The sequence below is a fragment of the Chelonia mydas genome, chromosome 6 (genome assembly GCF_015237465.2).
Source record: "Chelonia mydas isolate rCheMyd1 chromosome 6, rCheMyd1.pri.v2, whole genome shotgun sequence".
NCBI lineage: Eukaryota > Metazoa > Chordata > Testudines > Cheloniidae > Chelonia > Chelonia mydas.
This window is the reverse complement of record NC_051246.2, coordinates 49,102,291-49,115,043: the sequence shown is the minus strand read 5'-3', so window position 1 is coordinate 49,115,043 and position 12,753 is coordinate 49,102,291. Positions and strand designations below refer to the sequence as shown.

The 12,753-nt window shown below is 46.7% G+C and overlaps 1 protein-coding gene across 1 annotated transcript in view; it reads left to right on the top strand.

Moving 5' to 3' along the window:
- The first annotated feature begins 1,902 nt into the window (after positions 1–1,902).
- The window catches only part of PRMT3 (protein arginine methyltransferase 3), a 103,192-nt gene continuing 92,341 nt past the window's right edge, over positions 1,903–12,753 (top strand). Inside the window, exons 1-3 of the mRNA XM_037899954.2 lie at positions 1,903–2,133; positions 2,218–2,353; positions 8,876–8,958. Of these exons, the coding sequence (XP_037755882.1) occupies positions 2,007–2,133; positions 2,218–2,353; positions 8,876–8,958 (346 nt within the window). The 5' untranslated portion in view covers positions 1,903–2,006. The remainder of the gene's footprint in view (positions 2,134–2,217; positions 2,354–8,875; positions 8,959–12,753) is intronic.

Sequence of the window (12,753 nt, the reverse complement as noted above, 5' to 3'; positions counted from 1 at the left end):
TTGTAACTTGTCAAGATTCATAATCGTTGCAAGATGTATGTACAGGTAATAGTTAAGGAATAATGTATTTATAGTGAAAGCATGGTTTATAGCAGGAGTGGCCAACCTGAGCCTGAGGAGCCAGAATTTACCAGTGTACATTGACAAAGAGCCACAGTAATACATCAGCAACCCCCCCATCAGCTCCGAGCGCCTCCCGCCCACCGGCAGCCCTGCAGATCAGTGCCTCCCCTTCCCTCCCTGCACCTCCAGATCAGCTGTTTCGTGGCATGCAGGAGGCGGGGGGGGGGAAGGGGGGAGAAAGAGGGAGGAGCAAGGGCATGGCAGGCTCAGGGGAGGGGGCGGGAAGGGGTGGAGTGGGAGCAGGGCCTGTGGCAGAGCCAGGGGTTGAGCAGTGAGCAACCTCTGGCACATTGGAAAGTTGGCGCCTGTAGCTCCAGCCCCGGAGTCGGTGCCTATGCAAGGAGCCGCATATTAACTTCTGAAGAGCCGCATGTGGAGCCACAAGTTGGCCACCCCAGTTTATGGACTTGGAATAATAGTCACCAGCGGATAATATGTCACAGTGATAGCCCATTTGAACAGGAGGGAGTTGTCACCCCATGCTGGTTAACAAGTGATGTAATCAAGACTAAACTGTCTAGCCTTGCTCCATCCCAAAACTTTTAATGGAAAACCATCAGAGCCTACTGCAAACAATCAAAACCACTTGGAGGTTAAAAAAAGGAACATTACAACAGACAGAGAATCACCCTGATGGTTTAAGCATAACACAGAGTGCACTCTGGATCCTTTCACTGAGGAGACATCTTGGGGAGCAGTGATGTTCTCATGAAAAACTGAATCCTGGTTCCTGTGAAACCAGCCAGCTCTGCCGCAGACTGACCTTTGTAGAGAGGGGGGACCCTATTTTATTATGTTTGTGTTTTATGATTTTGTTTTGTATGGGAACCATTTGTTTCCATCACTTTCTCTCAATTCTAGTTAAATCTTTACCCTTTCTCATCATAAAACAAAAGAAGGTTTATTTAAGTGCTCACAAGTGTTGTGTGGTTTACAATGGAGCAGTGATTAAGGTACATCCAGTAAACTGGGGTAGACTGCACCTTTGTGGGCAAAAGATCTAGGAGTGCTGTGAGTAGCTAGTATCAGGAGCTGCATATTATAGGGAGCCGCCCAAGGTAAGCCTGTGCCCCAAACAAACCCAGAGCCCCTTCCTGCACCCCAACCCCCTCATCTCCAGCCCTGAGCCCCCCCAAACCTGGAGCCCCTTCCTGAACCCCAAACCCCTCATCCTGGCCCCACCCCAGAGCCTGCACCCTGAGTCCAGAGCCCTCACCCCCTCCCGCACCCCAACCCTCTGCCCCAGCCCTGAAGCCCCCCCACCCCCACCCCAGCCTCTCATTCCCAGCTCCGCTGGGTCGCGAGCATCAACGATTTTCTTCAACGGGGTCGCCAGAACAAACGCTTGAAAACCCCGGCCTGGGGCGGTCTCTCTGCTCGCTGGGGGCAAAGCGCGGCCCGGGCCCGCGCGGCGGGTCAGTGCAGCGAGGCGCTCCGAGCCCAGGGTGAGGGGCCATGGGACGCAGGTAGCACGGTGGGGGTTCGAGGCCGGGCTGGACTGTCCGCTCCCGCCCGCGGCTGCCGCGCTCCGCCCGCGCAGCCTCCCTGGGCCCCGTGACCCTGGCCAGCCAGCGTGATGCTGAGCCCGCTGCCGCACTCGGGCAGCGCGGGGACACCGCGCAGACGGGCGAAGCCCGGGATCCTCCCCCGCATCCAGCCCGACCCGCTCCCGGCTGCCCGCTGGGCCCTGCGCCCCGCCCCTCTCACACTGGCCAGGGCATTTCCCCACCGGCTGTCCGGGCGCTATTCCCTCGCCGGGCAGCAGGGGCCGCTCCCCGCAAGCTCGTGGGAGAGGAGCCCCTCTTGGCCCATTCTCCTTCCGGCGCCGTAACCTCGGCCCCGCCCCTCCACGCGCGTTCTCTCCGAACTCTATTGGGCGATGGATGGAGCGTCAACCCGGAAGTGAGGCCGGGGCGGCCGGTGTACTCCCCGCGCGCACGTGGGCGGGCTGTCGGGCGCGGGGCGCGCGCCGTGGTGCCGAGATGTGTTCCAGGGCGGCCGCCCCCGCAGGTGGGTACCCGCGCAGCCCCGGTCCCGTCCCCCCGCCCCCGGGGCAGCGCGCGGCTCGCTCACCCCTCTGCCTTGTGCCCGCAGCTCCGGGGCCCGGCCGGGCGCCGGTGGAGGAGGACGAGGCGGAGATGCCGGAGCTGTCTGACAGCAGCGGCGAGGAGGCCTGGGAGGACGAGGAGGACCTCGCAGAGCTGCAGACCCCCTGCCTCTTCTGTGATCGGTTCGTACGGGCAGCTGGTCCCCGGGAGCTGGAAGGCCGAAGAGGGAGCGGCTACATCGGCCCCTTGTGGCTGCTTCTGACTTGATGCTGGGGGCGGAGGGGCCCTTGCGGGCAGACCGGGCACCGGTGGCTGGCTGGGAGGGGCGGCGTGCCGTAGCTGCTCCCCAGTTGTCCGCTGCTCCTTGGGGTGATGCCCTTCCTTTCCCCTTCTCGCACCCGCTGGCCTCCTACAGCCAGCCTGGCGGCTGGGGCCTGCAGCGCCTGCTCCGAACCCAGCTGCCTTCAGCGGAGCGGTTTGTGTTTGCGGTACTGTTTTCTCAAAACAAATACCCAAGGGCACGTAATTGTTGCGTGCTCTCCTGTCAGTCGAGCCCAGCTCTGCTGCTGATTTGCTGAGTGATTGTGGGTAACTCATGCTCCCTTTCTGTGACCCTGTTTCTGTTCCCATTCAGTATGTCTTGTCTGCTTAATTCCGATTCCAAAGTTTAGGATCTGATGCTGTAGGTTTCTACAATGCCTCGCACAATGGGTCTCTGATCTCAGTTGGCACTTCTAGTTGCTATTGTAATATAAATACTAACTTTAGTTTGTAGGTGGGGATAGTGATGGGCACAGATTGAGGAAATAAATAAATCCATAGTTTGAATTTTGCAGTTCTTTTGCTAGAAAGATATAGAGTCTGCTGGGACAAGGTTAAAGTAGGGGGCAGTCATCTTTTTTTTTTTTAGAAAGATTGTGTTTCTGGGAGGAAAACAAAGGACCATCTTTCTCTTCACTCTCTATTCCTCAGCAAATAGAGGCTTTTATTCTCATGTGACATGGGTGTCATATTGTCTGGAGTATCTTATGATTGCCTGCCTAAGGGCAGACTGTCAAAAGCAGGGCAGACACGCCAAACTGGAGGTATGTTCCACAATTAGATTTCATCAACCCAGTACCAGATGTGAACACCCAAAGTACTACAGTAGTCTATACTACAACCAGGGGAATTACCGACCAGTCAGTTTAACTTCTGTACCCGGAAAGATAATGGAGCAATTTGCATCACCAATAATAATGAAATCAGTTTGCAAACACCTAGAAGATAATGAGGTGATAAGTAACAGTCAGCATGGATTTGTCAAAAACAAATCGTGTCAAACCAATCTACTAGCTTTCTTTGACAGGGCAACAAACCTTTTGGATGGGGAGAAAGTGGTAGATGTGATGTATCTTGGCTTTAGTAAGGTTTTTGATACTGTCTTGCATGACCTGCTCATAAACAAACTAGGGAAATACAACCTAGATGGAGCTACTGTAAGGTGGGTGCATAACGGGTTGGAAAAGCGTTCCCACAGAGTAGTTATCAGTGGTTCACAGTCATGCTGGAAGGGCATGATGAGTGGGGGCGCGCAGGGATCAGTTCTGGGTCTGGTTCTGTTCAACATCTTCATCAATGATTTAGATAATGGCATAGAGAGTACACTTATAAAGTTTGCCGACAATACCAAGCTGGGAGGGGTTGCAAGTGCTGTGGAGGATAGGATTAAAATTCAAAATGATCTGGACAAACTGAAGTAATGGTCTGAAGTAAATAGGATGAAATTCAATAAGGACAATTCCAAAGTACACCACTTAGGAAGGAACAATCAGTTGCACACATACAAAATGGGAAATGACTGCCAAGGAAGGAGTACTGTGGAAAGGGATCTGGGGGTCATAGTGGATCACAAGCTAGATATGAGTCAGCAGTGTAACACTTTAAAAAAAGCAAACATTATTCTGGGCTCTATTAGCAGGAATATTGTAAGCAAGACACGAGAAGTAATTCTTCCATTCTGCTCCGCGCTGATTAGGCCTCAACTGCAGTGTTGTGTCTACTTCTGGGCACTACATTTTGGGAAAAATGTGGACAAATTGGAGAAAGTCCAGAGAAGAGCAACAAAAATGATTAAAGGTCTAGAAAACCATGACATATGAGGGAAGATGGAAAAAATTGGGTTTATTTAGTCTGGAGAAGAGACGACTATAGAGGGAACATAACAGTTTATTACGTACATAAAGGTTGTTACAAGGAGGAGGGAGAAAAATTGTTGTTCTTAACCTCTGAGGATAGGACAAGACACAATAGGCTTAAATTGCACCAAGGGAAATTTAGGTTAGATATTAGGAAAAACTTTCTAACTGTCAGAGTGGTTGAGCACTGGAATAAATTGCCTAGGGAGGTTGTGGAATCTCCATCACTGGGGATTTTTAAGAGCAGGTTGGACAAACACCTGTCAGGGATGGTCTAGATAATACTTAGCCCTGCCTTGAGTGCAGGGGACTCGATTAGATGACCTCTCAAGGTCCCTTCAAGTTCTGATTCTAGTCGTACAATGGAGTCAGACAGTCCTTTTAGATGCTCCTGTTTATCTTGCCACCAAGGCAAGCTGGACTGTGATATAGATGGTGATTTACACCCCAAAATCACAAAATATTCATGTTACACCCAGTCCCAAGAGACCAGTCACTCACCCGGATGGATTTGCATCCTAGATCTCACACCAAAGACAACCCTGGGAGCCAATTCTATAATCAACCAAGGGCACTTCTACACTTAAAATGCTGCATCAGTACAGCTGCAACGATTTATTGCTGACCCTCTCAAATCGATGGGAGAGAGCTTGTCCAATAGGCTTAGTTAATCCACCTCCCTGAGAGACAGTAACTATGTGGGTGGGAGAAGTTCTCCTGCTGACATAGTGCTGTCTACACGAGGAGTTAGCGAGAGATTGAAGTGGGTAAAAAATATATGTACAGGTGAGTTACTGTGGTTTCAAAAGGTAGCAGAGATGTAGTAATTTGCCGGTTTCTCAAAACTGTATCCCTCTAGGACAGAGTTGGCAACGGGGTTTGTTGCAGGGATTGGTTCCTGGGTTAGTGTTTCTGGTGTGTGGTGTGTAGTTGCTGGTGAGTATTTGCTTCAGGTTGGGGGGGCTGTCTGTAAGCGAGGACTGTCCTGTCTCCCAATATCTGTGAGAGTGAGGGATCATCCTTCAGGATAGGTTGTAGATCCTTGATGATGCTCGCTGAACAGGTTTTAGTTGCGGGCTGTAGATAATGGCTAGTGACGTTCTGTTACTTTCTTTGTTGGGCCTATCCTGTAGTAGGTGACTTCTGGGTACCCTTCTGGCTCCGTCAATCAGTTTCAATTCCCCAGGTGGGTATTGTACAGGGTGGATTTGATTTAAATCACTAGTCAGGAAGACTCGATTTAATCATGGATTTCTACATATAAGTGCATTCTTGTTGGTTGTTATCTTAATACATATTTTTCACAACTCAGAGACTTTCCTGCTTTTTCAGATCCCAAACGATTTCTCAATTTGGAATGAATTAGTCCAAAGGAAGAAAATATTCTTTCTACACCGGCAGAAGAAGCTACTGCTGTTAAAAGTGAGATTCTCACTTCAACAGTCTCTCAATCCAAGTGCTTAAGTGACTTCCACCAGTTCACTGGTGTGACTATCTTTAAAACATCATCAGCAAACATATATTTCTTGAACGGTTCTTATCCCAAACTGGGTCTCTTTTATGGCCTGCTAAATTTAGCAAAACTTTTGATACGGTCTCCCACAGTATTCTTGCCAGCAAGTTAAAGAAGTATTGGCTAGATGAATGGACTGTAAGGTGGATAGAAAGCTGGCTAGATTGTTGGGCTCAACGAGTAGCGATCAATGGCTCCATGTCTAGTTTGCAGCTGGTATCAAGCGGAGTGCCCCAAGGGTCGGTCCTTGGGCTGGTTTTGTTCAATATCTTCATTAATGATCTGGAGAATGGCATGGACTGCATCCTCAGCAAGTTTGCAGATGACACTAAACTGGGAGGAGTGGTAGATAGGATACAGAGGGACCTAGACAAATTTGAGGATTGGGCCAAAAGAAATCTGATGAGGTTCAACAAGGACAAGTGCAGAGTCCTGCACTTAGGATGGAAGAATCCCATGCACTGCTACAGACTAAGGACCGAATGGTTAGGCAGCAGTTCTGCAGAAAAGGACCTAGGGGTTACAGTGGACAAAAAGCTGGATATGAGTCAACAGTGTGCCCTTGTTGCCAAGAAGGCTAACGGCATTTTGGGTTGTATAAGTAGGGGCATTGCCAGCAGATCGAGGGATGTGATCATTCCTCTTATTCGATATTGGTGAGGCCTCATCTGGAGTACTGTGTCCTGTTTTGGGCCCCACACTACAAGAAGGATGTGGAAAAATTTGGAAAGAGTTGAGCGGAAGGCAACAAAAATTATAAGGGGGCTGGAGCATATGACTTATGAGGAGAGGCTGAGGGAACTGGGATTGTTTAATCTGTAGAAGAGAAGAATGACGGGGAGGTTTAGGTTGGATGTTAGGAAAAACTAGGAGGGTGGTGAAGCACTGGAATGGGTTACCTAGGGAGGTGGTGGAATCTCATTCCTTAGAGGTTTACAAGGTCAGGCTTGACAAAGTCCTGGCTGGGATGATTTAGTTGGGGATTGGTCCTGCTTTGAGCAGGGGGTTGGAATAGATAACCTCCTGAGGTCCCTTCCAACCCTGATATTCTATGATTATACGTTTTCCCTTCTAGTGAGAGAATGGTACTGTAGATATCAAATCAGTGAAGGCTACACTCAGAAAGACCTCAATATGCTGGAATATGTTGCTCAGTTTCATTTTCGTTTCTACTGCCTGTACCTTCCTTCTCACATTTATCTCCAGACTTCTTCTCCTTGTCTATAGCCATTCCTCCCCCAACAATCTTCTATTAATTGAACTTTTTGAAACTTTGCAGTTTTAGAGAAAGGCAAGGGATTGACTCCGTGTACACCAATTTGCAGAGGAACAATAGGGTTGAGGTCTGTTATTTCTCAGCTCTTTATATTATTTTTTTATTTATTTTTTTTTGCTGTTAACGAGCATGTTATCTCTGGAGACACAAATCCACAGTTTGAGAACTGTAAAACTAAGCATCTCTGATGGTATCTTCTAGACTGAGCACTGAGTCCCGTTGGGTAGATAGAAAGATTATCCTAAATAATCTATACAGAAGCCCCTGGAATCCCATAAGTCCCTAATCCATGAACTATTGGAACTCATTTACAAAACTTTTCTTAAACATTACATGAATATATTGTCTCATACTATAGAATTAGAATTTATAATCCCTATTCCATGATGAGATATCTTTGAGTATAATGTGTCTTAATTAAAACTATCTTTAGATAGTTTTTTCCTCAAAAAGCATTTTATCAAAGAAATCCAATTTAAATAAAAAAAAATCCCATTAAAAAAAATTTTTTTTTTAGTTATTGATTTTTATTCACCATTGTATTGTAGTTTTAAGAATGCCTGATAGAGGTCCTGTAGGTGTTTGTCTCTGTCTGAGGGATTGGCACAAATGCAATTGTATCTTAGGGCTTGGCTGTAAACAATGGATCGTTTGATGTTTTCTGGGTGAAAGCTGGAGGCATGTAGGTAAGTATAGTGGTCAGTAGGTTTCCGGTATAGGGTGGTGGTTATGTGACCATCGCTTATTTGTACTATAGTGTCCAGGAAGTGGATCTCTTGTGTGGATTGGTCCAGGCTGAGGTTGATGATGGGGTGGAAATTGTTGAAATCCAGGTGGAATTCTTCAAGGGCTTCTTTTCCATGGGTCCAGATGATGAAGATGTCATCAATGTAGCGCAAGTAGAATAGGGGCGCTAGGGGACAAGAGCTGAGGAAGCGTTGTTCTAAATCAGCCATAAAAATTTGGCATACTGTGGGACCAGGCGGGTACCCATTGCAGTGCCGCTGATTTGAAGGTATAAATCGTCCCCAAATCTGAAATAGTTGTGGGTGAGGACAAAGTCACAAAGATCAGCCATCAGGTTTGCCATGACGTTATCGGGGATACTGTTCCTAATGGCTTATAGTTCATCTTTGTGTGGAATGTTGGTGTGGAGAGCTTCTACATCCATAGTGGATACTCATACCTTCTTGACAACTGTTGGGAATGGCCACATCCACCCTAAGTGAATTGGCCTCATTAGCGCTGACCCAACCACTTGTTAAGGCAACTTGCATCTTTTCATGTGATGTATATTTATACCTGCTTACTCTATTTTCCACTCCATGCATTTGACGAAGTGGATTATAACCCACGAAAGCTTATGCTCAAATAAATTTGTGTTAGTCTCTAAGATGCCACAAGGACTCCTTGTTGTTTTTACTGGTAAAGAAGAGACACTTGTGGGAAATTTTTAAAACAAAAATCTTGGTGTTTGTGTATCACCTTACCTCAAAGCACTCCACAGAAAACAATTACCTACCACAACAAAGTTGTGTAGCCTAAGAAATATTTAGGTATCACTTAATACTTCCTCAGCTAAAATGCAAAAGTTTGTTTAAATGATTTATAGCAGCAGCATGGGATAGGTTAGTTCTTTTGCATGCATGTCACACCTCGCTCTAAACAATCTCAATTTAAATTAGCGTTTTAATACTATTGATTCAATGTATATTCATTTCTCTCTTTTTACCTGCAGGCTGTTCAGTTCTGCTGAAGATACATTTTCCCACTGTAAATCGGTGCATCAATTTAATATTAGTAATATGATCCATAAGCATGGTAAGTACTTCTGTGATAATTTATAACTCTTTGCCATGAAATGACATTTTATTTAAATGTTTTTGTGGACCAAGAAAGGAAAATCATTTTAAAAAGAACAAAAACCTCCTTCTGAAGACTCGGGAAACAAAACCTATTTCTGTCTGGGCCATGTATGCTCTACTAAGCCTAATAAAATTCCCACACAACATTTCCATGTTTGACCCTTTTTGTACTTATATTTTGATCAGTAAAGCTCTGTCTAAAGTGTAGACAGAATCAGTTAAGTGTGAACAGCGTCTTACTGCTAATATAGCTGAGTGCATCTACCCAGGAGCCATCTTCCCTGCTTAGCTCTTTCTGCTTTTTCATACCTGCCACCCTGAACCATGTTTGTACTTGGATCTGAAAATGCCTCAGCTGTTTTTCACAGGGTGCAGTCCCATCTACATTTATAATTCTGCTGTTGCCAGGGGACCCATCTTAAAAGGCTGTTATCTTTTTGACATATTGGGGTTTAGATAATGTTAAATAGGACCTATCTACACTGCAGAATAGAACTGCTTTATGGTGTCAGGGCAGTCATGCTGTAACCAGGGCCCCTGTCATGGTTCTACAAGTAATGTAGGTTAAATCTTGGAGATTAACTACTAGGGAGAGAGGAGGATGTGGATTGGATGTGAAGAGAATAGGGAGAAGTTAAAGCGGGGTGGTAGGTATGGGAGTGCCAAGTGAGGGGAGGTTGATGTGAAGCGGGTGGGGGAGAAACTGATGGAATTACAGGCGCTCAGGTACTAAGATATTACAGTGGTGATAAGAACCTAGATAGGGAGGTATTGACAGACATGTGCTGTTCAGGAAACACAGTAGTAGACATAAAGGTGGTGGAGTAGCATTGTATATTAATGACGAGGTAGACCATACAGAAATTAGAAGTGATGGAATAGATAAAATGGAATCTATGGGTTCACATTTACTTTGGGGAAGAAAGGTAACAGAGGTTCCATGGGATGGAGTTTGGGGTCTGTAACACTGGTTTTCATGTGGATAGAGACCTCTTCAATATTTTTAATGAAATAAATACTCTTGGAATTGTTTGATAATGGGAAAATTTTAATTTCCCATCTTTAGATTGGACACAAGTGCTACTAATAATTGTAGGGCCCAGATATTCTTGGATGTGATAGCTGACACACCAAATAGTCACCAAACCAACAAGACTTAATATTCGTAAGTAATGGTGACCTCACAAAAGAATTGGTTGTAGAGAACAACCTTGGTTCAAGAAATCATGAGTTAATTCAGTTTAAGATAAATGGAAGGATAAGCAAAAATAGGTCTGCAACTAGGGGCCCTTGATTTTAAGAGGACAGACTTTACAAAAATTAGGGTAGTGGACTTGAGTGTGAAGAATTCAAGGATTTGAATATGGAGGAGACTTCGAATTAGTTTCTGCAACTTTGACTTAAAAGTTTCAAAAGCCTGCATGCCAAGCAAAGTGGGGGTTGAGAGGGAATATAGGGAATGGTTGCAGATGAAACTGGATGGACAGGGATCTCAAAGAGGTTATTAAGAGAGCTTGCAAGTAAAGAAAGAAGGGATGGATCAGCCAGGAAAGCTACCTCTTGAAGGTCAGGAAGTATAGGAGGGGAAAAAAGGTGATGACTGCTAAAAGCCAAGCAGAATTGGATCTAACAAAGGAAATTAAAACCAATAGTAAAAGATTCTTTAACCATATAAATAAAAAGAAAACACCACTAAGCACTGAGGATGGGATGGAGATTAAAGTAATGTAAGTATGGCTCAACACCTACACTAATACTTTGCCTCAGTTTTTAAGAAGAGTAATCAGGAGTTTGGGGGCGGTGGCAGGGTGACTAATAGGGATATAGAAGTAGAAATTACCACATCTGAGATGGAAGCCAAACTCAGACAGCTTAATGGGACCAAATCAGGGAGCCTGGATAATCTCCATCCAATAATAAAGGAACTACCACATGAAATTGCAAGCCCAATAGCAAGGATTTTTATTGGATCTGTGAACTTGAAGATCGTGCCCTATGACTGCAGAATTTCAAATATAGTACCTATATTTAAGAAGGGGAGGGAGTGGGGGGAGTGATCTGGGAAACTACAGGCACATTAGTTTGACATCAATTCTGTGCAAGGTCTTAGAACAAATTTTGAAAGAGAGAGTAGTTAAGGATACAGAAATAAATGTAAGTGTGGTACAATATAACATACTTTTACAAAGGGTAGATCGCGCCAAACAAGTTATCTTCTCAAAGAAAGATGAGGTTGATTTTCTAGACAAAAGAAATATAATAGATCTAATCTACTTGGATTTCAGTAAAGCATTTGCTACAGTTCCATATGGGAAATAATAGTTAAATTGGAAAAGATAGGGATTAATACAAGAATCAAAAGGCAGAACTGGGTAAGGGGGAGACTACAATGGGTCATGCTGAAAGGTGAACTGTCAGGCTTGAGAGAGGGTTGAGAGAGTAGAGTTCCTCAAAAGTTGGTCCTGGGGCCAGTCTTATTTAATACTTTCATTCATGAACTTGGCCCAAAAAGTGGTGGTGTGCTAATAAAATTTGTGGTTGTCGCAAAGTTGGGAGATAACTCCAGTATGGAGGAGGACTGGAATATCCTTCAAAAGTGATCTCCCACCTTTTTATGCCCAAGATCACTTTGTGAATTTAAGGGCAACCCAGGATCTATCTCGCCTCTTCCCCGAGGCCCTGCCCCTTCCCCAAAGGCTCCCCCCCCCCCCCCCGTCACTTGCTCTCCGCCACCCTCACTCACTTTCACCAGGATGGGGTAGTGGGTTGGGGTTCAGGAGAGGGTGCGGGCTCTGGGCTGGGGCTGAGAGGTTCGCAGTGTGGGAGGGGGCGCTCTGAGCTGTGCCTGGGGCAGGGGGTTAGGGTGCAGGAGGTGGTACGGGGTGCTGGCTCTGGGAGGGGGGGGTCAGGGCTGGGGTTCAGGGTGTAGGAGGGGGTTCAGGGTGCTGGCTCTGGGAAGGGTCTGGGAGTTGGGTTGCGGCCTCCTGCCGAGCAGCCCTTACCTCTGGTGGCGCCTGGTCGGCGGTGCGGTGAGGCTGAGGCAGGCTCCCTGCCTACCCCAGCCCCATGCCACTCCTGGAAGGGGCCAATGCACTCCTGAGGCAGGTGGCCGGTGGCATGTGGCTCTGCATGCTACCCCTCTCTGCAAACACTACCTCCGCAGTTCCCATTGGCCACAGCTCCCTGTTCTTGGCCAATGGGAGCTGCGGGGGCGGTGCTTGCAGGCAGGAGCAGCGTGTGCAGGGAGACCCCTTGCCCCTCTCCCCCAGGGCCGTGGGGTGTGCTGGCCGCTTCTGGGAGTGGCGTGGGGCTGGGTCAGGCATGGAGCCTGTCTAAGTGGTAGCCCCGCTGCGCCACCAGAGATTGCAATTGAGTGGGAGACCCTCTAGGATTGACCAGTCAATCACGTTCGACTGGTTGGTGACTACTGTCATACAAGATCTGGGTGACGTTGAAAACTGAAGTAATAGAAATTGGATGCAATTTAATAGTTCAGTGTGAAAGGTGCACTTGGGGATTAACAACAAGAATGTTTGCTATAAGCTGGGGACATATCTGTTGAAAGTGACTGAGAAGGAGAAGGACATGGGTATATTCATCTGTCACAGGATGACGGTGAGCTGCCAATGTGATGCAGCTATGAAAAAAGGCTTCTGCAATCCTAGGATGCATCAGGCGAGGTATTTACAGTAGAGACAGGGAAGTGTTTGTATCCTTATACAAGGCACTGGTGAGACCTCATCTGGAATAC